General features: G+C 43.1%; 1 protein-coding gene across 1 annotated transcript; it reads right to left on the bottom strand.

Moving 5' to 3' along the window:
• Positions 1-1,119: 1,119 nt before the first annotated feature.
• On the bottom strand, positions 1,120-24,858 carry mmp16b (matrix metallopeptidase 16b (membrane-inserted)). The gene is made up of 10 exons (XM_050074487.1): positions 24,431-24,858; positions 22,430-22,578; positions 21,717-21,833; positions 20,319-20,623; positions 14,785-14,946; positions 14,168-14,385; positions 13,931-14,069; positions 11,832-11,982; positions 7,286-7,401; positions 1,120-5,815 (listed from the first exon to the last, which is right to left on the bottom strand). The coding sequence occupies exons 1-10, from the start codon at positions 24,557-24,559 to the stop codon at positions 5,448-5,450; spliced, it is 1,854 nt and encodes a 617-aa protein (XP_049930444.1). The 5' UTR covers positions 24,560-24,858; the 3' UTR covers positions 1,120-5,447.
• Between the last annotated feature and the right edge of the window lie 765 nt (positions 24,859-25,623).

Here is a 25,623-nt window from a genome sequence, read left to right as displayed (position 1 = left end):
TGTCACATTCCCTGAGCCAGTTTGTGACAGACTTCCTCAAGCTGAGGTTTTCCTAGAGAACGATGGGGAAGCTACTGTGCAACTTTGGCCCAATCCCAATACCTCCCCTTGTCCACTACCCCTTAGCCCTTGGCCCTACCTCTTGGCCCTCGAAATGAAGCAGCGAGGGGTAGGGGTTGAAATCTTTCCTTAGGAACTGGGACACCACTCACGACGTCACCGCGTCGGTTACGTTCACGCATATGTAATTATTTTAAACAGGAAGCCGTGAGCCATCTACATTTTCAACCGGCACCTGCAACGTTACGGTAACATTAGCTACTATTATGCTTGCTACTAACGTACCATTAGAGTAATAAGATATGTACGACAAGGGACTTTTTTTTGTGCTAGCCAGCTAACATTTTGTGCTAACCAGCTAAGATTACGAGGCAGCATAGTTATACTAGCTGGCGTGTTATCGTAATGTGAAAAATCCGACAATTTTGCAGAACAGGACAGATGACAGACGCCAGAGAGTGCGAGCTAGCTAGCTAGCAAACAAGCAACCTGACGACGGTAACGTTAGCTATGTATGAACTTTTTCCCCGTCTCTTGCTCGGTGGTAGCCATGGCGACGTCTAACCCTCGCTGGCAAGTCAGCATCTGAAATCCCTCGCTCCGAAGGGCTAGTTTCATACCCACTACCCCTCGTTATGCCCCCTACCCCTACACGCAAAAAGGAATTGGGACACCACTACCCCTCGTGGGAACGCACAAATGTAGGGGTAGGGCCAAGGGGTAGGGCTAAGGGGGGGTATTGGGACGGGCATATACCATGATCTGGGTGTCTAAGAATTTTTGCCCTCGTTTGCTCCAATATCTTCGGAATATTCTCAATTTTTGGATTTGTTCACTGAGCAGGCAGGCAAGAAAAATCAACTTATCTTCCCAAAATCAACGTAACAGGGGGGTGAGATGTCCAAATCATCATTTTGTGGGTGAAGTCTTCCTTTAATGTTGCATCTAACTGGTTTATTGTGCATCTCCATGGTGTCACTTTGTTGGAGAAGCGTACTTGAGGTGATGAACTATGAAACTTGTGTTTGTGTGTGAGAGCACGATACCAGGACACACTCGTTATGCACTTGTTTTATTTACAACACACAGCATTTTCTTTATCCATGGAATGAATGGCTTAAAAACAAAATTCTCCCAAGCAGACAATATACACTCTGTCTTTATGTACATATTATGCAATATGTTTACTTCTCATACACTATGCCTCGAAGTATATACTGCATGTATCTGTGTATGAGATCTTGACTGCACTGATTGCAAATTGCTCCCCGTCTCCTCCGCACCCTTGCCTCTCTGGCGTATCGACCGCTGTCTAATCGGCCCCATCTACTTCCTTTTAACGACACTCCAAATTAGCCCTAATGCTTAGCAGCGTGTGTGAAGGCAGACAAAAAAAAAAAAAAAGCTCTGGAGTCTGGAGATAAACAGGGTCAGGTCGGAGCATTGAGACTTCCTGCTTACGATTTAAAATGTCACACATTTCAAGTGATTTAAGAGTCAAAAAAAGAGCATTTTTAATATGTGACCTTTTCAAGATTGTGATTTACCTCTGAAAGATGGAAAAGCATTCACACCAGATGTTTGTTGTTAAGAGAGTAACAAAAGGAGGAGGATAACTTGACTCTGACTAGGAAAAAAAAATAGCATTTCAGACCCACTTTATTGACAGCTTCTTGCCCTCAGTACAATGCAATGCAAGATTTGAGGTGCTGAGCACAGATGAATAAATACAGCAATAAATACAGTACCAACTCGCCTCACTGGCCGTCTTTAACTCACTCTCACTGGAGCTGTCAGACCCTCACCACAAACACACACTGATAAGACATCACACACAACACTGAGCCAAAGGCTTTTGCTTCCACCTTAAATTACAGTGGTTGTGGATCAACATGGACGGATGTGCACTGCTGCAATTCAGCACTGCTTTTAAGATGTTCCTGCCTTTAAAATGTGAACATTTTCTTTCACCAGTTTGACAATCGCCTGAAGATTGTAACAGGGAAGGACCGAGGCTGGAAGCTAGTCATTTCACATGGTTTATAAAAGATGACATCCAACAGGAACCTACAACGCTCATCAGTCAATCACTTCAACTTAACGGGAGAGGCTGAAGAGTACAAGGGTGTCTGAATGATGTGTGAAAGAATGACATCTTAGTTTTAACAACGGCATGCATTGCCCTTATGTAGGTTTTTAAGTTTATATCCCTTCCAAATGATGACAAGATAAAACCACATCTCATCAGTCACTGTTCCAACTCACTTACCCTTCATAGATAGTATCTGTGATATGGCATGAAACAGCACTGTCTTGATATCAACGGAAGATTATGTCAGATATCCTGTACAGTTGATGGTGACGATCATTTCAAGTAAAAGAGTAACAAAATCAAGGAGCACAAATATATTAAATAAAAAAAACAAAAAAAACCCCACATGATGAATGCTCACAGACAGGTCGTATTGCAAACTGAGAAACACCACACAACCACACTGTTACATGTATGGCAGCGATCGAAGGCAGACTGCGTGACGACATGTTTAATTAGGATCCAGGCTGTGTATTGCATTTATTGTACAACATATGGGAGAAGCAGGAAAACGCTCCTCCTCAGATTAGCTCCGCCACAGCTCAGAGAGAGTCTGCCTTTGTATCTATAGGTGTGGATTTCAGGGGAGGACGCAGGGGACACGTCCCTGTCAATATTTAGAACATGTGCATGCAAATTGTGCAGAAAAATCCACCAGATTGCATAAAATAAAATAAACAACTGCTAATTGATGCTCCAAATTTCCTGAGGGAGGAGCCCTAACCCCCTGTTACATATATGCCCCCCACAATGTTGTAATGAACCCTATGCCCTTGTTTGTTTCCCTTAATTGTGTCTCATAGTCAGCTGATTAAGATCTTTGAAACATATTATGGTTTATGTATGATGTCATCGATATATGCAACATCATAGATCAAGATATATATGTGAAACGTCTGCCGCCAGACTTAGTTTTGCTAGTTTTTGGTTTTTCCGATATGTTAATTCCAATGTTAGAGTCGTCCTATAAACATTTATTAGTAAATTGTTAATGTAACATTAGTATAGTTTCTGAATAATGGATGACTACAATTACAGTGCATAAAACAACCTGGCTCCATTACTGAACACACAGGCTGAACCAGTTTACTTTTTCCTTTAACATTACAACAGTAAGTGACTTTATTTTTTGTGGATTAATTCCTGTTGTTGTTTAGATATGTGTTTTCTTCTTTATAACAATTGTTCTGCTTTGCATTTCCTCAAAATCTATTTGCAGTGACTTAATGAGAGGATGTAAATGCAATCAGCACTGGCCATTAATGAGAGGCTGATGTGCCTGTAATGAGTCGAGATGCTGAGATGACTTTTATTTAAAATGAGAAATACCATATGTGTCTCAGGCCCTGTCTAGATGTGTACAGATATACAGATACAGATACAGACCTTCGTCTTCAAAAATGTCTCCGTCCAAACTAGAACGCAAAAACGATCCTAAATGCTAGCTGCTATTAGCTGTCATAATGTAACCTTTTTCAAAACACCTATCACAGATCTCATCACCACTGATTTCAGTTTGATACGGGATGAAGAAGCTCACTCAGGCATATGCGTGATGCTCTCGATATGCTTAAGTCTTTCTGACAACAATCCCACTCTTAAACGTGTCCCACCATCTACTGGTTTGATCCAAAGTGGTGGACGCTGAGGTGGAGCAAAAGTTATTAGATCAAGCAGTGCTAAAAAACATTAGCAAACTAGTAGTCCGCCATTGTTGTCGCCTCTAGCGTATGCTCATTACACAAAGCGCAATTATGCCATTACCAAATGCTCCATTTTACATGTCCACACGTAGTACCGGAGTGTTAAAAAATCTGCACCTTAGAGGACGTTTTAAAAATCTCCATTTTAGTGACCTGAAAATCTGTTTGCATGGACGAGAGGCCAAAACATAGAGTAAAATATCTGTTTTTAAAAATATCTGTATACATATAGACGGGGTCTCATTTCCCTCCTTTCTCTTTCCTCCCCAACACACTCTCTGTGTCCTCTGCTGTGTGAAATAGTATGTAAACTTACAGACCTTGTACAAAAGTTGAAAAGAAAACAATGAAAAATGGATTAGTGAAGCTGTTTAAAACACATGGACTGACACTGTTTGGAGTATTAGTGTCCAAACTTGGCAGGAAAAAACAGGGAAGCGGGATGTTAGCTGTTCAATAACTGACACTACAGTGCAGTACAGTACATATATAGTGTGGGTAATTACTGTCGCTTTCGCACACACACGCACACACACACACACACGCGCACGCACACACACACGCACAACTAACCTTCCCTTTCTCTCTCATCCCCTCCGGTGAGGCAGTAAATGAAAGCTGATAGCCTGCTTGCCGTCAGCTATTTAGCACTGCTTAGCACATTTTCAAAGCAATGAACCCACCGTGGATCAAACTGTCCTTAACTAGTGGTTTTGAAGTTGCATTATGGGCAGTAATGAATGCCTTTTTACACTGTTTGTACTCCTACTGTGTCACTCAGTATCCACACCAGAGAAACGGAGAGAGAGAGAAGGGAGTTTAAGCAATCTGTGATTAAGGCAGTCTCATAAATATTGCAGAGAGGTTTTTGGCCCCCGTTTTGGAGAAACACTGCCACAATAGTCTTGAGTTCCCAGCTCTTACTAACGGCTGCTTCCTCTCCCCACAGATTACAGAGCAGACGGGTGGACGTGAATACCAACGGCAAAAGAAAATCTCGAGTATGATGCCACAATGTTCGATCCATGGAGGGAAAATATCCCATCAAAAACAACATCGAGTAGTAATCCTCTTTGGAAGAAAAGGTCATATTTGGTTTGTGTATCAGTCCTCCACACAATGAATAATCTTTTACAGGGACCCTAGATGAAAAAAAAAAGCACAGCTCAGAGCGATTTAATTAAGAAATGAAAGTAAAGTAGAAGCCTATATCTAATTTGTCCACTGAAGTTAGTGCTAGGGGCTTTTTAAGCGGCGTGCAGAGACGAGGATAGACAAAGGTCCCACTTACAGTAGCTTAACTCTGTCTCCCTTAATTGAGTTCATTCCAAGATACAGAAAAAAGTCAAAGCAGATACATACATATTAGTTGGACACAGGAGATGTGGCTCTCTCACTGTCGAGTTCTGCTGATCGTTTCGCTTCCTCTCAGCTTGTTACGAGTTCAAGCCGTTTTAAAATCTGCCAACATGGCAATCCTTATGTACTGTACCCTTTACAGTGCTTCCAATTACTGTACTTAGGGCTTCAAGTAATAACTAGACCTCTATCAGAGCTTCACACCCCTCTCTATACAGTGCCGTAACAGTCCCTCAGACCCACTCCTGCATGGAGCGCTTGCAGTACAGTATGTGGCGCTGTGTGCTCTTCCTCCTGAACTGGAAAACAGTGTAGAGGAGGACCATCATGCACAGAGCCAGGACACAGGGAATAGCGATGGCAACTGCTTTCTCCGTGCCCCCTGCGCTGTCCAGTTTGATGACAACGTCCACGTCGCCGGTGTCATAGTTGTTGTGTTCCTCTGCCACTGGCGGGTTCCAGCCCCAGTCAGGGTCTGGGGCAGGTAGACCGTCGCAGCCCATGAAGTCCCTCAGGATGGACCTCGGGTAGCTGGGCTCCACACGAAGCATCTGGTTGTTGAACTTCCAGTATTCCTTTCCCTTGTAGAAGTAGGTAAAGCCTGGAGGGAGGTGATGTGGGACACAACAAAGTCACTTATATGTATCAACTTTGCAAAGAGCAAGTATTGTGCAGTAGCCGAATCAGTGACTATGTGTTGGTTATGTCTCTCAACAAAAAAAGTCCACTCCCTGCTGTGTGCTTTTGATTTCATTGTTTATGAATGAGGCTGATCTTTTAGCGTAGGGACAAAGTTTTACAGAAAAATATCAATATTGTTTCAAAAGTGGCAGATCGTTCGTAGTATGCACAACTCAGAAAGTTAATGTTGAGAGAACAATAAGAAGAAAACACAAATTAAATTCTGATTATGTCTGTCTGATGAGTCCTGTAAAGTAAAAGGATAATTAATTTCAAATCAGTCTTGAAGAAATATTGTGCTGTGCTCATCTGAAGAGTAGTGTAGGGCTGCAACTAGCAATTATTTTTGTGCAATCATTTTGATTGTTTAGTTCAGGGCTGTGCAACATGCAGCTCTTAAGACCCTCTTCAATGGCTTTTTTTGTCCGGTGGATTTTGTTTTTTCCAGAGGATTTTTTAACTTTTTAATTTCATTTTTATTGTTGTTGGCCTAAAGTGATTCTTACATTCTCCAGATGTAAAAATGTTTAGCCTGTAGAGCAGATAAAAAAGACGTTTTAAGATCAGCTAAAATGTGCATCGTACATCAAAGGCATGATGCAATCTCCCCTAAATTTTGCTGAACTTCAATGGTGTTGGCTCATCTTGAGTCTTCCTACCTCGGCTAGCTATGGATTCCAAATCCAAAAAAGGAAACGTCTCAAAGGAAAATAGAGAATTTAATAGCGCTAGGACAGATTTGGTTTCACCACCAATGCTGCAAAGTCAAAGTACCAGATAGGCTGACCATACACAGTCCACTGCAGAGTAGCCACCACGTGGTTAAACACATTAATGAATGCTCATTTAGACCTATTTGAATGTTGATAAATAAATATTACCTTCATGCTAAGGCTCATATGTTTTGCAGCTCCAGAAAGATTTTTAAAATTGTAATTTAATCAAATATTTGACATTCCTGCTTGAAAAATGACTAAAACAAGTAATGAATTATCAAAATAGCTAACAATGCACTGACTTCCTCTTTTCCTCTGTTTATCACTCTCCTTTTTGCACTTAATATGTGCAGGTGCTCTGACCTTTAATAAGTATTTTAAACAGAGACCTTACATCTGTTTAATCATTCACACAGAAAATCAGATAATGAAACCATAAAACTGCTGAAGCGATGGCAGATGCTGCTCAGACAACTTCCTGTTCTTTTGTTGTGTTGCTGCATTCACAACTAAAGTGATAGCAACACATACCAGACAAACTCGATGTCTCTGCAGAATTTGAAGGTGTTGCTCTTGATCTTTTTTTAAATGTCTCACAAACAACAATGCCAGTGTGCGAAACTACTTAGCTCCAATCTCACTGAGTAGTTACATGGTCCATAAAGCTGCCGTACCGTTGGCCTTATCCACAAAAGCCCCCTGTGGAGAGTCAGGGATGCCCTTCCAGATGCTGATGGGTTTGGGATAGCCTGGATCCATGGTCCTCATGTCCTCGTTATACCTCCAGTACCTACAACAGCCCACACAGAAACACTGCTGTCAGTACAGAGGTTAGTGAACATAGTCAGTCGGTGAGATGCAGCACCTGTCAGACACATGAGCCTACAGTAACGGTGTTCTCATCTGGGTCAATCCAACGTAGAAGGAAAGTATACGTTCTTGTGGGTATGTACAAACTCAAACTCAAGCTGAGGGCCGAAATCAAACATGGTCATGTCAAGCCAATGAGAAAAGGGAATTTCTATGGCCTCTATCTGTACGGCTGGCATCTCCAGCACTTGGCAGCTCTCACCAAAACAATCCAGAATGATAAATAGCACAACAGGTAAGAGGAAAAATATGGATTTCTGATTTTGGGGTGAACTGTCCCTTTAAGTTAGTAGACCATTCTAGCATAGTGATATGAACATTAAAGTCTCCACCTGGTTACTATATCCAACTTCCTCCAATCAGTCCTCAAAAATGTGTGCAAGCACGGTCAAAAGACATCACTATCAGTCCCCGAAATATAATCACATTGTCATTATCTGAATGTTGGGCAACACTATTTGATATTTCAGACTGATTTTGTGTGATAACCTATTTAAGACTTTCGGGTTACGTGTTCTGTTACGCTGGCCCCATGACTGAAACACCTTCTGCACATTGAATAAAGTTCAGTATAACCACGCAGAAGGAAGTGTGCATCTACTCATGGATGAGAGGCTTCAGCTCGTGACAGAGCGAGGTGTAAACATTCATGGCGTCCTCTTTGGCTGAGCCGCAGTGTTAGCTAGCTCAGTGGCGCTAAGTGAGCTAGCAGTAGATGCACACTTCCCTCTGCGCAGTGAAAGAAAACTGTTCCTACATGAAGCTGCTCACAACAAGGTCTGTGGATTATCTTGAGTAACCAGGTCATGATTTCTGGAAAGAGACATTAGCTTTGTTTCCATCCAAAAGTGATTTGAATCATTGGGAAATGCGCATTAAAAGAAATACGAATCCTGTGTGTTTCCATGAAATGTACGGACTGGCGGTTGGCAACCAGCTTGTAAATGCATTACCGCCTTCCCGACGCGGAGTGTGGACATCACCATGGAGAGAGGTGCGCTACGTCACACTTAATTCGAACATAACTGTTTCCGTCCCCCGTTTTGAGAATTAACATTTTTTCGAATCAACCAAAACGCAGCTAAAGCGAGCGTATTTTAGTTTGTGCAAATCAGGGGATTTTAATTCGAATATTGGCGTTTCTGTCATAATTTTCCGGTGCGATACTTCTAGATGCGCATCTAAACAGGCTGATGGAAACATGGCTATTGCTGCTGAGTTTTTCACTTTAGGCACCACAAGCTGAGTGCCATCTCATTCTATTATATTCAAGAGAAGGCAGATATCTCTACGGTCAATATCACCAACACTTGGCGACTCACGCCAAAGCAATCTAGACTGATAAATAGCACCACAGGTAAGACAAAAAACATCACGTTGACGTTGGGGTGAACCCTCCCTTTAAAACATACATCATAACTACCAATAACATATTGATTAAAAAACATTACAGATTTCAGCTTTAACACAGCATTGAGACTTTGTTTATTTTTTTCCATGATAAAATGAAATGACAGCTCACAGGTCTGGCAGTTTTCAGGACCAGGTGCCCAGCATGAGCCACTGAAGCAGCTTGAGTCACTTTTTTTTTTTTTGGCGCGTTGAGGACTACAAGCCGAGTGCCATATTGTTACATCATATTGAAGAGAAGGCAGACATCTCTACGGCCGATATCTCCAACGCGCTGCAACTCACCAAAACAATCTCGACTGATGAACACCACTACAGGTAAGATTGAAAATATGTACTTTTGATTTGGGGTTGAACTGTCCCTTTAAGAAGATGATATTTCCTAAATATTATACAGCATTTAAAAGCAGGTTATATCATAGCACAGAAGCACTGGACCGCTACACGCTGTGTTTACAGTGACAGTCTGCTGTCTGTACTGTAACTTGCAGCCAGACTTAAAACAAACAAACAAACAAAGAAAAAACAAACCTCAGTCTGACCATTCAAAGATCTGCAACTGTCTTCATTCACATGACCAGAGAAAGCAGTCAATCAATCATTCATACTGTGTTTATCTGCCTGGCAAATTTGTTTCATGGGGTTGTTGTGACTGATCTGCTTCTCATACACTGGCGCCCACACACATAAATCTTGCTACCCAGTGTCATTTCTTTGAATTAGAACAAACACCGCCCTGTCACTGAGAGAGAAAGAGATGAAATCATGTTGGAGACGATGGACAGAACGTCCTGTTTTTCATGATGTGCAGCAGCAGGCTGAGGGATGACAGTATCATGACAAAGCATTTTGTCAGCTTTTACCACAGGGTCCTCTGACCTCTTAGGATATGATTTATCATGACAGCTGAACAAACATGTGAGTCACACTGGCGTACTATCAGACTTTAAAACCCTTGCGACGCACATAGATAAACAACACATTGTCTGATTTGGTTGATTAATTCACTTCCAACTGCGGGTAACTAACTATAACCACAAATAAATCAATGGGTGTTTGCAAGTAGACCAAATGCTATGAATAAATTACAGAAAAAGACTTAAAGGTCCAGTGTGCAGGATTTAGGGGGACATATTGGCAGAGAGGGAATATAACAGGTATGTTTTCTTTCTCCTGAAAATAAGAATTCCTGTGTTTTCATTACATTAGAATGAGCCGTTTATATCTACATAGGGAGCAGGTCCTCATCCACAGAGTCTGCCATGTTGTTTTACAGTAGCCCAGCATGTAAAAACCAAACAGTGGCTCTAAATAGGGCCCTTCATGTTGTCACATTGGCCACCATAGTTAGCAGCCCCTCTGCGACGACATTGGAAAAACACTTATTTTTAACTTGAAACTGTTTTATTCAGTGTTTTTACTTGTTTAAATTGCTGTGTTTGTTTGTATTGAAGAGGAAGAGACCATCCATCCATCCATCCATCCATCCATCCATCCATTTTCATGCGCTTATCTAGGGCCAGGTCGCGGGGCAGCAGGCCAAGCAAAGCACCCCAGACGTCCCTGTCCCAAGCAACGCTTTCGGGCCCTTCCTGGGGCACCCCAAGGCGTACCCAGGCCAGATGAGATATGTAATCCCTCCAGTGTGTTCTGGGTCTGCCTCGGGGGCTCCTACCAGTGGGATGTGCCCGGAACACCTCCAATGAGTGGTTCCCAAGAGGATCCTTATCCAATACCCGAACTACCTCAATGGACCCCTTTCAACGCGAAGGAGCAGCGGCTCTACTCCGAGCTCCCTCCGGATGTCCGAGCTCCTTATCCTATCTCTAACGCTGAGCCCAGACACCCCACGGAGGAAACTCATTTTGACTGCTTGTATCCGTGATCTCATTCTTTCCGTCACTACCCAGAGCTCATGACCCTAGGTGAGGGTTAGGACGTAGATGAACCAGTAAATCTTCACCACGACGGTCCTGCGCAGCGCCTGCATCACTGCAGAAGCTGCACCAAACTGCCGATCCATCTCAGGCTCCATTCTACCCTCACTTGTGAACAAGACCTCGAGATGCTTGAACTCCCTCGCTTGAAGAAGTAACTCTCTTCCAAGGAAGAGACCTTTGCTGATAATTTGGCTTCTGGCAAAAAAACTCCTGAACGTCTCAATCTTAATTTATCAGAGAAAATAGGAGAGCACATGTTAGCAGGTGCTGGGCTAGCGGCCTCTCTGCAATGAGCCGAACAGCGTCAGTGAAACACTGATTAGTAACATGTGTTTTTGCCAGTTTATATCACCAGGTCTGTTGGTTTTAGGACGAAGAGACCTCTGTGTATAATTCAGCTACCGGCAAAAACCTCCTGAACAGTGAACACTGAAAGAATTCTAACCGAGAGTTTTAGCTGGTTGCAATCTGCAATCCTCACCGGCAGATGCTACTAAATCCCACTTTATCTTACACACTGTTCCTTTAAACTCTGAAGTAATGCAATCCCATCACAAATGTTGCTCTATTATCAGGTCAGAACGGGTTGAATGCTAACAAGCAGCATTTGTCAGTTGTTGAACAGGCAATCAGTATTTTCAAAGCAAAATGTGACAGTTTATAGATCTTAAAGTATATCAGCTAATCTGTCCCAAAACTGAAGATGCACTGATCAACAAACCCACAAAATTATTATATATGTCAAGGGAAACGGTCCTAAAAATCAGCCAAAGTACATTGATAAAGAGGAACAGAAGGAAAGGAGTTGATGCTTTATTTTTTTTTTCTTTTGTCTCAACAGCTACTGTATTATAATTACAAACCATTTGGTAACACAGAGTCAACTTATTTGCAAAAACAAAATATTTTATAAAAACTCAGCACGTTTTTGCTCTGAGAAATTCCAGTTTCACCCAACTACTTAACTCCATAACAGTGCTAGTGATCGCTCCACACAGACCTGTCTCCTTTGAAGAAGTAGGTTTTGGCGACATCCTCCCACCAGACAGCTGTCTCAATACTCTGAGTGGGCATGCCGCTCCCGAACAGCGAGATGTCCTGAGGGTATGAAGGCTGGAGAGTTGTGTCCTTGAAGACCCAGAAACGGTTTCCTAAAATACACACACCAAGTCAGGAGGCTCTGGGACAGAGACATTATCATAAAGATGACCTCAAAAATTGCACACGACAAAACACTGCCGGCTCTCAGCTCATTCAAGCCTTCTGTGTGTGTGTGTGTGTGGGGGGGGTTTCATTTCTATTCACATGATTTCAAAGGTCAGATGTATCACCTCGTTTACAAAATATCTGCACAGCAGAAAATCTATGCAGTGTTATCTATAATACAATAAACAGCCAGATGATGCTCTGAAGGCAACTCCACTGAGACTTGTTGTTTTCAGTTTTATTGAAGCTATTGTTGCATTTAATTCAGTTTGATCATAAGTGCCTCAGGCGGAGTGAGGAGAGCTGCTGTGGTGGTGTGCTTGCAGTAAGTAGCTAGACACTCGCATACACACACATGCAGTTAAGTCCCCCTGAGTAAATAAATAAAGCATGAGGCACTCTGATCCCACTGGGTGACAGATGTCATGTTAATCTGCCTGATGGACGGATGGTTGTACTGGACCTGCACCCGTTCTGTTTCCATACAGAGTGCAAAACAACCTCAAAGTCACCCGCTCAGATGCTATACGACAAAAGATTACTGTGTATTCACGCTCTTTAAAAGTGTGATACATTTGTAACTACGGAAAAGGGTTAAAGGGTAATTTGTGTAATTTACTGTAGACTTTTTATTTTTTGTGCATTAACTTGATTTATTTCATGATAGTAAATTGAATCTGGAACAAAATAATAAAGGTGCCATGTGGAACTTTTGTGTAAACAAATTAAAGTTGTGTTTACATTCAGTGTTTTCACCAAAATGCCTTATGTGTATTCCCTTCTGCATAAAACATCTGCAAAGCTGAATTTTACTGTTTTAAATTCTGATTTGTTCACATCCATGTTTGCTAGCTAGCAGTGTTCTTTTTCCACGCCTTTGTTGGTGCATTGTTACATTACTTGGTGCCTTACCACCACCAAATGAGGAGTTGTTGATGACGCCGCACGTGCAACCCACTGGCGGTGGATAAACAGGAAACAGCTGATAGCAGGAATTAGCGAGCAGCTAGTAGCAAGAGGGAAACGCAAACCTGACAGACACTGTAAAGATGAGCAACTGGGGAGACAAGGAATTGCGCGCCCTCCTTGTCCTCGCAAATGAAGAGGCCATTAACCGTGAAGAACGGGCCGACTGACTGAAGGACTGACCAGCTGCGGCTTCCCTCCCACGTCACTGTTTATGTCACACGCTGAGCTACACGTTTTGTTACTTGCTCACGCCCCCCATTGCCCCGAAAAAGGCGCATTCTGTATAAACAAAAGTAGGTAGGCGGCATTTTGCTGCACTCCTTGATTTTGTTTTTATACTGCCAATGCTGAAAAAAGACTGATTGGGCTTTCCTGCAAATTTGCACAATTCCTGTTTAAAAAGGGCTAAAGTCAGGAGCAAATCCAGAGTAAATTGAGTCCTGCTCAAGACCATAATAGGCAAGAGTGTCTTTCCAAAGCAAATATCATGATTAAGGTGTTAGGATGGATAAATAAGATTTGATTGATCCTTATACTAATCAGTGCATAGAATTTAGGTGTGATGATCATTACATGTTTCTACAGGTAGGAGAGCTGAGGCAGAGGGGGTGTTTTTTTTCTTTTTTCATGCAACATGTTGGTAAAATCAGGCAATTTTCTGTTCAACTGATCCCGAATAGGCAGCCAGGAACAACTTGACCAGTTCTCAGTATCCGAGCCCAATACCAAGACAGTGCAAGACACCTGAGTGGTCCAGAGACCAGACTTAAGGGCTACAGCCCTGCAAAACGGGGGCCCATTCATACAAAATTTTGCTCTATAGCACTACTAGTGGTCAAAAACCTCACTGGTGACCTTTAATATGTAGAAGAAAAAAAAAATAATAATAATATAGAAATGGAAAAACTCTCTTGTATTTATTACCTTTGAAAAAGACAAACTTCCCCTCGCTGTTTTCATACACGGCATCAATTTTGGGAGGCAAGCCTTTCCAGAAGTAGTTGATCTGCATGGGGTAGCCAGGGACGACTGAGTTGTCCCGTACCCTCCAAAACCACTGGTCCTATAGAAATGGATAAAGTACAATCATCATTACTCTCATCATCATTCCAAACTGCTTTACTAGCGTCCATGTTCACTCAGACTGTTCATCTACTCTACCTTGAACACAAAAAGCTCCTGCCGGAGGATGGCCAGAGTGTTGAAGCCCCCATCACAGATGTTGGGTTTGGAGTTGGGGTTGGAGGGCTTGGCCCCCTGCGGAGGGCGATGGGGTCTGGCATGGCGGTCATGCTTACGGGGGTCTGAGGGAGGGTGGAAGCGGGGAGGCGGGACAGTAGGTGGAGGCCTGGTAGGCTGCGGTGCTCTATCTGGTGGACCTGAAAAGAACAAAAAGTATTTCATCTTCCTTCCAGTTCTTGGACCAATGCACCTTCAATGTTGGCACAGATCATTTGGCCTCTTTTGAGCTCTGTTAGTTGACTCATGTTGGCTGTCCTCTTTAGCAGCTGACAAATGCTGCTTACTGGCAATCAACCCAATATGACTGAATGTTGCAGCAGCATTTGCAATAGTGACTAAGTCATTGCAGGGCCTCAGAATTAATAATATTTTGTTAAAGAAATGTTGGAACAATATAATGCATATGTAACATTGCTCTAAATGGCTCAAGCAAACTATTTTTTAACTGCTAGAATTTACAGAAAAAAAGTGTTGTTTATCTTTGTTCGACTTCTACATCATAAAGCATGAGACTAACATACGAAGCAAAGAGTTACCATAGATTTTCTGGATGCCCTGAAGGTCATCGTGAGGTAGTTTGAAGTTCTCTGTGTCCATGTACTGGTAGAAAGGAGCCATGATAGCGGTGGGGTCGTTAGAGTGTTCCAGACCGAGGGCGTGGCCAAGCTCATGCACCGCAACCAAAAACAAGTCGTTACCTGGAGAGGACAAGAGGACACTGTCAGTGCACTCCATCATATATGGCAGGTCTATTCAGCCGGGCATAGGAGCAACCTCTGAGTGGCCCAGCATACATAAATCTGACACCATTATGATATGGAATCATTAATTTACTTGAACAATTGTTTCCGGAAGTTAACGTGATATTCAGGAGATTAGGAGTGTAATGTTTCGCATGCTTAGAGAAAAACTGTTGACATGTGGTATAAACCAAATCTGCAAACTTATTGTCTCATAAATAACAGCCACAGTGTTGAACCTTACGTGACGTATAACCTAAACAACAAACAAATATCAATGTGTGCACATTTACGCTCAGGAACATTACCATTAGCCTTAGTGACTGGACGGTTTAATGCCACCCCAGAGGAGGACAGAATCTGTTTGTTGTGTAATTTAGGTGAAGTTGAGAGTGAGGTATATTTCTTGTTTCACTGTCCTGTATATGAAGACAGAAGGAATGTACTTTTCTGTAAGATAACCTCCATCTATGCTGATTTATTTTGGCTGGATGATCATGAAAATTCGATTTTTGTTTCAGAAAGGGAACCTTCTTTGTCGCTGAACTGGACTGAGTACTTAAATAACATGTACTTTTGATTGGTACTGAAACGTCATTGTAATGGTGTCCGGGCACATGTCAGTGTGCATGACACACCCATGCACAGACAAACTCATTAACACAAGAGGCAGACACTGACGCACAGACACACATCAAAGCATAGACTAAGAAATAAGAGACATGTGAGAGCATGCATAATAAAATCAAACTTTCCTCAGGTCTTACAGTGACTTACTTAATCAGTCAGGCATCGGAAAATAAATCAACAATCATTCTGATCACCATTCATACATTAATTCATTTTCTATAATCACTTCACAGGGGGACAGGTTGCCAGACTATCACAGGACTGACACAATTCACGCTCACATTCACACCAGCAGGCAATTTTGAGTCACCAGTTAATCTAACCTGTGTGTCTTTGGACTGTGGGAGGAAGCTGAAGAAACCCCACACTGACCTGGGGAGAACATGCGAACTCCACACAGAAGGGCCCCGGTCATCTGGTGGGTTTGAACCCAGAACCATCTTGCTGTGAGGCAACAGTGCTAACCACTGCACCGTGCCACCCATTTGATCACCAGTTAATCATTTAAGACATTTATCAAGGAGAAAATATCAAATACTTGCTTGTTCCAGGGTCTTATATTTGAGAAGTTGCTTCTTTTCTCAGATTTATGTGACTGCAAATTGACAACCTTTGGGTTTTGGACACAGCTGAGCTCTTATTTGACTTTTCATATACAAACCATTAAACACATAATTGACAATAACCAGTTGATTAATTAACAATGAGAATAATCAGAACTTGCAGCTCTCTGGTCCAGATGTAACTTCCATTGAGCTAATGTGGTGCAATGTAGTGAAAGTAAAGATTATTGAAGGTAAATTAAAAGGGCCACTTCTCCTTTGTTTTGGCTCCATAAGAGAAGATACGCCCCATGTGAGCCACAGCTCGCAGAAAGCAGAGGGACACACACTCACGTTGCGGCCCAGGGCACAAGTGAAAATACAAACATTCATCCAGTGCACCTGAACACATACAAATGTCGACATAGCACGGGTCTCGTTGGTATCACGTTCAAACACACACGCAGACGAATGAAAGAAGATACACGCCACGGTCAGTGTCTGTGCTCGGCACTCAGCTCATGGTGTCAACCTGATTTAGAGAGAAGTACACCCTTTACGTACAGCTTGTGACTGAAGCTGTCCCCAGGAGATTGTTGCCCTTTGAAACATGATATCCACTCCAGCCAGCAGCGCTGCACGGACCGACCACTGACCCTCAGCCAGCAGCTAAAAGGTTACACCTCCCCCTCCCCCATTCATCTCACACAACCAGCTTCTTCCTCCAAACCAAAAATGTCCCATAAAGACTCCCAGGAGACAGGTCGGAGCTACCATTAGCGCACATGTCAACATGCAACATTTACAATTACACCGCTGTGAAAGCCCATTAAAGGTTGCACAGTGTCCCAGACGCATACGCAGAGACAGGAGGTTTTCAGAATCAGCCTCAGCACTCCACATGGATAACCACGGGACACTGCGCAAGGGTGAACATGAATTTGACTTGGGAGTCTGAGACAATTACCATTGGAGTACGAGAACAACAGAGAGAGAGAGAGAGAGAGAGAGAGAGAGAGAGAGAGAGGGAGGGGAGCTGATGGGTGGTAAGCAGTTTCCCAGAACAAACACGATGTGAGCTGTTACCCTCCTCTTCCACTAATGGGAGGATAGAATGTAAAGCGCATGGCACATGGGTATTAGCAAAGCAGCCTGGTGGTGCTCTGACAAGCCTGGCGCCCTGTAGGTAGGGTAATTAAAGTGTGTGTGGACGCACAGCTAAGAACGGCATCTTATCTCCGTCTCTGAGCTGCTGCACCCTGCCAGGATCCACTTTGGCAGGGTGGCCGTGTTACATGATATGTGGGCCACTGTTAACAAGGCTGCTCGATCATGGCAAAAATCATAATCACGATTATCTTAGTTAGTATTGAGATCAGGATGATTTAACATGATTACTCATCGACTTTGTAAACACCATGCATTCATTGACCTTTAAAAAAACGTCTTGTTAACGGTGGGCTTTCTGAACTTTAATTATAATCTAACAGAGAAACAAATACAATGTAAACGTGAAAAGATCTATAGAAAGAAATAAAATAAATAATAGATGACATATAAATATAAAAATGGCGCAGGAGGTGAGGGAGAGACTCCTGGCTGTTGGCCGAAGACTCGTGGACTACGACGACTCTGAGCAACATGCATGTGGAAGAATTACAATATAATATATTTGGATATGTTTCTCGCTTTTTCCCTGATGGTTTGAATAAGCTGCTAAATTTGATACTTGTTGCTTTTTAGAAATAAAGCTGCTAAAAGTGATGATCACCACTGCAAAGGACTGGTTGCCAGTCAAGTATAGGTCTGAGTTTAAGGTCCGATTGTTTATCTGTAAAGCCTTACAGCCTTTTGGCCTGGCACCCGAGTACATTTCTGAGCTCCACTCCCCCTTTCCAACCCTAGATCTCTCAGATCCTCAGACCAGTTGCTCCTGGCAGTCCCGCAATCAAGACTAAGGGGGAAGGAAGATCATGCATTTGCAGTAGTCGCCCAAAAGTTTGGGAAGAGCCTCTATAGACACGTTTAAATATAAGCTGAAGACCCACATGTTTTCTAAGGCCTTCGACTGTCCTTAAGGTTTCTGTTTTCTCTTTCATATTTTATCTTCAGATCTCACTATTCTGTGCTTGACTTACTTTTTTACTCGTTTATTTGTGCATGTTTTTGGGTTTGTTTTGTTATTTCTCTTACGTTTTGCTGTTACCATGTTATGTTATTTTACTTATTCTATTTTACTGCACAACACTTTGGTCAACTCTGGTTATTTTTAAATGTGCTCTATCAATAAATCTGATTTGGGTTTATCACACAAGACAAAACGAGAGCATCACTGCAAAACTGAATGTGGCACGATTATCTTATTTTCCTAATAATTGGAAGCAAAAATCGCTACTGAAAACAAAATTAGATTAATCGCCCAGCTCTAATTGTTACAGTATAATTTACAAACTTGATCTATTGTCACATTATCCAGAATAACTTGACATAACCTAATATAACATCATATCACCTAAGATCACGCAGCATGACACGACATAACTCATAATAACTTATGTAATGTAAATTAATATACCCATAATAAAATAACAAATTATAGTACAACATAACATAACCTAGCTTAATTTAAAGGTCCTGTGTGTCACATTTAGGGGCATCTATTGGCAGAGAAGGTATGTAATATTCATAACTATGTTTCAATTAGTCTATAATCAACTGAAAATAAGAATCGTGTTTTAGTTACCTTAAAAGGAACTGTCCTCTTCCAGTGAGTTCGCCATGTTGTTTCTACAGCACCCCATGTTGAAGCCAATTTTACCTAGTGGCCAGATGTGGAATTACAACTTCTGGGTCCGTCACATGGTGCCAATGGGCCCATTTTCCCATAGGTTTATATTGTGAAAGAGATGTCTATGAATCGGCGGATACATTTTTTTGAGCGTCGCAACCCCCCTTGAAATGTTTCATTTCACTATCGGGATTTGAACCATTTGGTCCGATAACATTTCAAAGGTCTATAAGAGCCGCACAATGAAATTGTTTCAGCCCCATTCACTGAACTAGAAGTTAGCCGCTCAGCCAGTGAAGTCTCTAGTGGGCTTGCTCTATGGGCCCCACGATGCGGAAGATCTGGTCATTTCATACCGCGGAAATCAAGTGTTTTTGGCTTCATCCACCACTGAGCAACTCTCAACAGGGCCCACCTCCAACGCTGTGTCCACTGCCCTTTGTACATCCATGCCCAGTACAGACAAATCAAACACTGGCTATACATAGGGCCATTCATGCGTTTGCATTTTCGCGTCAGCCACCAAAGTTCTACACGCTTGGCACAGAGGAGAAGTTTAGGATCTGCAGCCTCACTACTAGATGCCACTAAATCCTACGCACTCGACATTTAACCAATCGCAAACTTTACACATACGATAACACACCATAACGTAAGAATATTACCTAATATATCCATGACAGCAAAACATAACATAACGCAGCACAAACAATATAATATAACCAATAATAAACTAACTTTACAAACCCATAATAGCATCACATCATATCACATTATTTACACATTTTGTAATGGTGTGTTGTTGTGTTCTGTGCCCTCTCTCGTAGCACTGAGCTACATCAAATTCACTAAAAACTGAATAGCCATAATCATGTGCCAGCAACCAATGTCTTAAAATAGCCGAGCTTTCTATCCTGTCATCTGAAGAGCTTATTATGCAGAAAAAAACAACATCAAAATCCTGACAGATGGGGTGATGCGTCTTTACAGAGCACAGCCCGATCAAAGACATCCCTGCGTTCTTTGTTTTTGGTTAAGCATCCCTCGTACCCTGCACTGTGATACCATCTCTGTCATATTGCCCTCCTGCCCAGCCATCTGTATTTCCAGTTTTTGCTTTCCATTAGTCCTTATCTGTGTCTCCTGATGGCTGCTCTGTTTTTTCTCGTGCCTCTTTCCTTCCACACCCCTTTACTTGTTTACTTACCTGCCAACATTCTGCATTTAACAAGCTTTATTTCGCTACTTTCTTCCCTAATCTTAATCTCTTTCTTTCTTCCTGATTTCCTTTCCACTTTCCTTCCTCTCGCTCTCCTCACGCCACCATTTTCTCACCCTTCACATTTAAGTGCAAACCGTCTTTCACTTACCATCATGGTTGGGGTTCCCCAGGGTCCAGGGCTCATCTGAGTCAAAGTGTGTGTCCCCTCCTATGCCTGGTCCCGGGAAATAGGCGTGGGCAAGGAATCCCCCCTCCCCGTCGAAGGGTGAGCTGTCACCGTGAAAACCCGAAGCGAAGATGATGGTGATGTCCACGTCACGCCTGCCAGTCTCCAGTGCACTGTATGGAACGGCCTCAAAGCGTAGGGGAGTCACACCCTGCCACACGTCAAACGCCCGCCGGATGGCATCGTGAGTCTCCCGGGGGCCCACCTTTGGTGTGACATTTTTTATGCTGCGGGAAGAAACAAAGCAAAGAGGTACAGTAGATGGTACGGGGAGAAAACGTTGTGCAGGTTGTGGTTTACATTCTGTCCTCATGGTAGTGAAAGACGCGGATGTACACAGTGCAGCAATCATTTTAAAGTCAGGGAACAAAACGTTCAGCACAAGTGGAAATAAAATATATTCTGCATAAACCCCCGTGCCTCTCATTAACTTCAAGTGAACATTTTTTCACTTTTCAAAATGAGGAGACAGTAAAAAAAAGTTGCACTTGACACAACTATTTCAAGCCCGGCAGCTTTTACTGAACTTTTAACACAGCAGTCGTTATCAGTCCCTGGCAGGCAGAGAGAAATGGGAAATCTTCTCCCTCTCTCTCCACTCATTTTCCTGAATAAAGTGCAGTCAGCAGCAGCACTGGCTCAGCACTGATTGACATTCCATTAGAAGAGGTGGCTCATCAATTCAAATTCGTGGTGGAAGGGAGGATTTGAATAAATTGACAGTGTTATCATCTATTACTGCTGTAACCTGTCAATTTGCAGTTGTGCCAGAGACCCGTTTATCAGTTCTCCTCAGAACCTATTAAAAGCTGGAGCTTAATCAGGCGAGATAAGATGAGAGTTTGAATATTTCTGCTGAGATTACGGACAATTTACACTCAGGATTCTCAAACAATTTTATATGAGGGAGAGGAAAGCCTTCAATCTTCATGCTACTCAGCTAAAACTGTTTGTTTTGTTTTATGAAAAGAATGAATGGAGGCGGATTTAAACAAAAAAACAAAAAAAAACCTGCCTGATCTCATTTTTCATTTCGCCAGCAAGCTATTTATAAACCGCAGAGCAAACATACTCACAGGCCCATTTATGTGTGAATCTGAATGTGTGATGTTGGCGATATTTTCGTGTGCGTGTGTGCCACCACATATGTGACGTTTTTGTCTCTATGACAACACAGAGCATGTGATCCCAGGTGGTTAAAGAGGAGGGGATGCGAGACAGAGGAAAGCTGAGAAAATTAACACTGGCACATCTGAAACCCCACAATAAGCGCTGGTGAACTCAATGGTCACTATGACAACTGCCTCCACTATCTCTCACCTGTAGGTGATGTGTGTACGCTGCCACTTCTGTCCTGTCAGCGCGTATCTCCGCTTCCGTGACCTCGCGGCACTTTTAAATTTGTCTGGAACTCCACAGCGAGGCTTTTGCATCCAACTTAGAGGAGAAGAGAAGAGAAGAGAAGAGAAGAGAAGAGAAGGTGACTCAAGTTTGCAAAGTAAGAGTAGGGAGGCAAACACCATCACGAGACAACACAAAGCACTGAAGTGAACTCAGTAGTTCTCTTCCTGCCATAATCACAGCAGCAAAATAAGGAAGTGTTGTGCAACATACCACTAAAACTACTCCAAACTACAGCCACTAATACAAGTGTAAGAACACAGTCTCAGTGAGGGCTGAGAGGAAGTGTTTTCTCATTCATACCACCATCAGATTATCACAAATACAGAACACATAGGCAAAACATTAATTCTCACCTCAGCGTGATATCACTGCATCATCATGCAAAATGAGAAGAAGGAACAGTGTTAAAAACCTTCACCTGAGGTTGTTTCAGACGAGCTGATGGGAGGGTGAAATGAACATCTCTATTTCTGTCCTGCACTAATTCATTCATATATTGATAGCCACTGCATTTTCTTTTTTTTGTCAAATGAATGGGCGCAGCATCTGCATTAATGTGACATCAGTGGCCTAATGGGAGCACATGTGCACCTTGGCTTGAGTAAGTGCAAGCATGTGTGTATACTCACTCCTTGGTTTTCTCATCCAGTGTCCCTGTGACATTGAGACCGTAGACGCGCTGCATGGCAGCAATGGCTGAGCGCATGGTGTGGGCCGAGCGCAGGACAGACATTCCCGGTTCTGTGCGGGGAAGGTAGCCATACCTCTGTAGCCATCCCTGCCAGGAGGAAAGAGAGGAAAGATTTGGGCCTTCGTGTTGTGGCTATTTTAAGACTTCTTTTAGACTCTTTGCCTTTATTAGAAAACTCAGAGGAGAGATAAAACGGGAGGATGGAGCAGGAGATGACATGCAAAAAAGGGTCCTGGGCTGAAATCACCTCCAGGACGCTGCACATTTGCATTTTGCAAGTTTGTTCGGATAATAAATGAGTTAATCATCTGCTACAACGTGCATGCATCAACCCAGCTGTCAAAAGTGAAAGGCTATAAAAGAGAGTCTTCCCATTTGCAGCAGCTATGAACTTGAATCTCCTTCATTTTCTGTTTGATTAGATTTGGTCCCACAAGTAACTGTTTCAATATATTCTCTTTGTCAGCGTTCATATCTCACTTAAGGCTGGGAGGCTGTCTAGTTCAAAGACATTCCTCCACCGCAGTGGTTCGGGTACCTTGCTCAAGGGCACAGGAGCTGTTTAATGAGGGCAAAGTATTATTTGTTTAGTCACCCAACCCAGTTATTTCCCAGTAAGTAGCCAATCCCATAATAAACACCAGGAAGAACATGGCTGCAGGTCATTCATTCTGTTTGTCACAAGAAGCTGTGAGGTGATTGACCATTGCTACAATACTTTTTATCATCCTAAGAGAAGAAACTGCTCTGAAGCTGCTGTTGTTACATCTGAGGCTTGTTTGTCTATCCAGCAGTGGTTTAGGTTTGTCTGTGTGTATTTGCTCAGAGGCTCCCTGGACACCAGTGAAACTGTTTGCATTTAAATCCCTCCTAGTGACCTTAGTCAGTGGTTGTGTCTTGCGGCTGCCGGTCAGCGTACATGTGCAGGACTGTGGCCCTGCCTCCTCTTGCCCTACAAAGCCAGAGTGCGGCTTGACACAGAGGAGAGAGGTGAGGCCGAGCATCATCCAGGGGTCACTGGCAGACTCAATCCTGAAGCCGAGAGGCCACGAGGTGCCCACGCTATCCACAGCTGTCCGCACGCCAACCAGCTGCCTCCCCATCACTACACAGCCTATGAGATATGCTCCAGCTAGCTAATCTGACTAGCTGTCTCCTCTGTCCATCCCTCCCCCCCCTTCTGCCTCTATCCCTCTTTCTGCTGAGCTAAACGCCTTGTTTATCCTTTTTCCCCCTCTCCTCTCTCCTGTGGGCGTGTTTCCTGTGTGTGTTTGTTCAAAGGCACAGATCTCACAGAGATATCGGGCAGATTTCAGTGAGCCATAAAATTGAATAATGATGTGTTTGTGTGACTGTCAGCCTCAGCATTTATTTTCCTCAGAGTGGAGGGAGGGGGGAGCCTGAGGTGAGGACGAAAATGACATCAATTAATAAGATACAAAATAGAAATGCAGCTTGTGTGTGTAAATGTTTAATCTCCTCCAACACCATGATGCTGCCAGAGCATGTCTGACTTTATGCTGGCCTGTCACACTAGTATATATAGCAATGAAAGCATGATGCTGCAGGACATCTCTGTTTAAATAGACCACTCTTTAAGTGCAATCATATCTGGGCTGCACATTTAGGATCAGCGGGCTGGATCAGCTCAGCTCATGGACCGCAGTGTAATAAAATGAGCATCCTTCTGTTTCATTGCACTCTACAAATGAGGAATGCGCGATATTTTCGCCGTTCAGAGCGTGAGCTTTTCTGATAGGCTTACAATGTATCCATGTTATGCGTTATGGTAATTGTGCCCACGGATAGCGTGGGGAGTCGATACATGATACAGGCTATATATATAGGTATATGTATGTTTTTCATGCTGAAGCGGGTGATGTGGAGGAGAGAGCACGGTCATTGATGATATCCAGGGAGGGAAGGCCATTTATCTTACCTCAACGCTGAACTGATGATCCTCCTCTCCGGACACAGCACACGAAATCCAAAGCAAAAAATGCAAGCAGAATGCTGCCGCGTAAAAACAATCCGATGGTTTTCTTTTACTGGAGGATACTAAGGTCATAATGACCTGTTTTTCCCGAGTGTTTATTAGAAGAAGCCGCCCGTCTGCTTTGGCTCTTGTGTCAAATGAAAATCATCAGGCGAGCTGTCAAGGCAGATTCAGATGAAAACGAGAAAAGGCCCCCGCGTTGATATAAAAAAAAAATCCCGATGGTGGCATAAAAATGTTCCGATGTCAAGCAGAGATAACGCGGCATGTTAGACCCGCTGCCCTCGCCATTCTTATTTACATCAGGGGCTACATCTATCCAGCAGCATCAATGGCCATGTACAGTACCCAGTCTGCGCAAGATAGGCTCCCTCCCGACTCGACGCCTGCGCTTTGATTTCTCACACAGCGCAGCGCTGCTTGGCAGCATCATGAGAGCTGCCCTACAGAGTGCATGGGAGATGAAATGCCATTCTTCAGAACTGCCTGTACGTTTGACTTTTGCATTGCAAGAACAATGTCTCTGTGCAGTTTGAAGCACACATGTGCAGTCTGATGGTTTGCTCTTAAATCCCTGGTGGTAAACAAAGGCCTGCATGCAGATTATGGACTGATGGAGTTTACATTCCTCTGCTGATGCTTTTATAAACCATAAAGGCAAATCATCTCTATGTGCACTGATAAAACTGCATAGTGACCCTTTAATAATCTGAATATAACCTGCACCTTGCCTGTATTTTAGAAATTAACCACTTGATCTTATCATCAGGACAAAAGCTGCCCATTAGTGTCATTATCCGAACATCTGTCCCACAGTTCAGCCATGTGTTGATCTCTGGCCTGAAGACCCAGAACAGACGACCTGACAGCCTCTCAAGACATTTATAGCTCCAACAGCTCTTTATAGCCCAGATATGCTACAACAACCTGCCCCAAGCAAACGAGCCACAAGATGGCGGTGTTTCATTGAGGAATATGGCCGTCAGCTGTTTGCTTGCAGACCTCTGAGGGCACAGGACACACCGGAACCTGAATCCACCCCACATGAACTAATGAGCCGAGAAATTGATCTGGCATTGATTTGATGCGACAGGCAGAAAAGGCGTATGGGAAGGAGTGACGAAGAAGCTCATGAT

This window comes from Epinephelus moara, chromosome 21 (genome assembly GCF_006386435.1).
Source record: "Epinephelus moara isolate mb chromosome 21, YSFRI_EMoa_1.0, whole genome shotgun sequence".
NCBI lineage: Eukaryota > Metazoa > Chordata > Actinopteri > Perciformes > Serranidae > Epinephelus > Epinephelus moara.
This window is presented reverse-complemented; position numbering and strand designations above follow the sequence as displayed.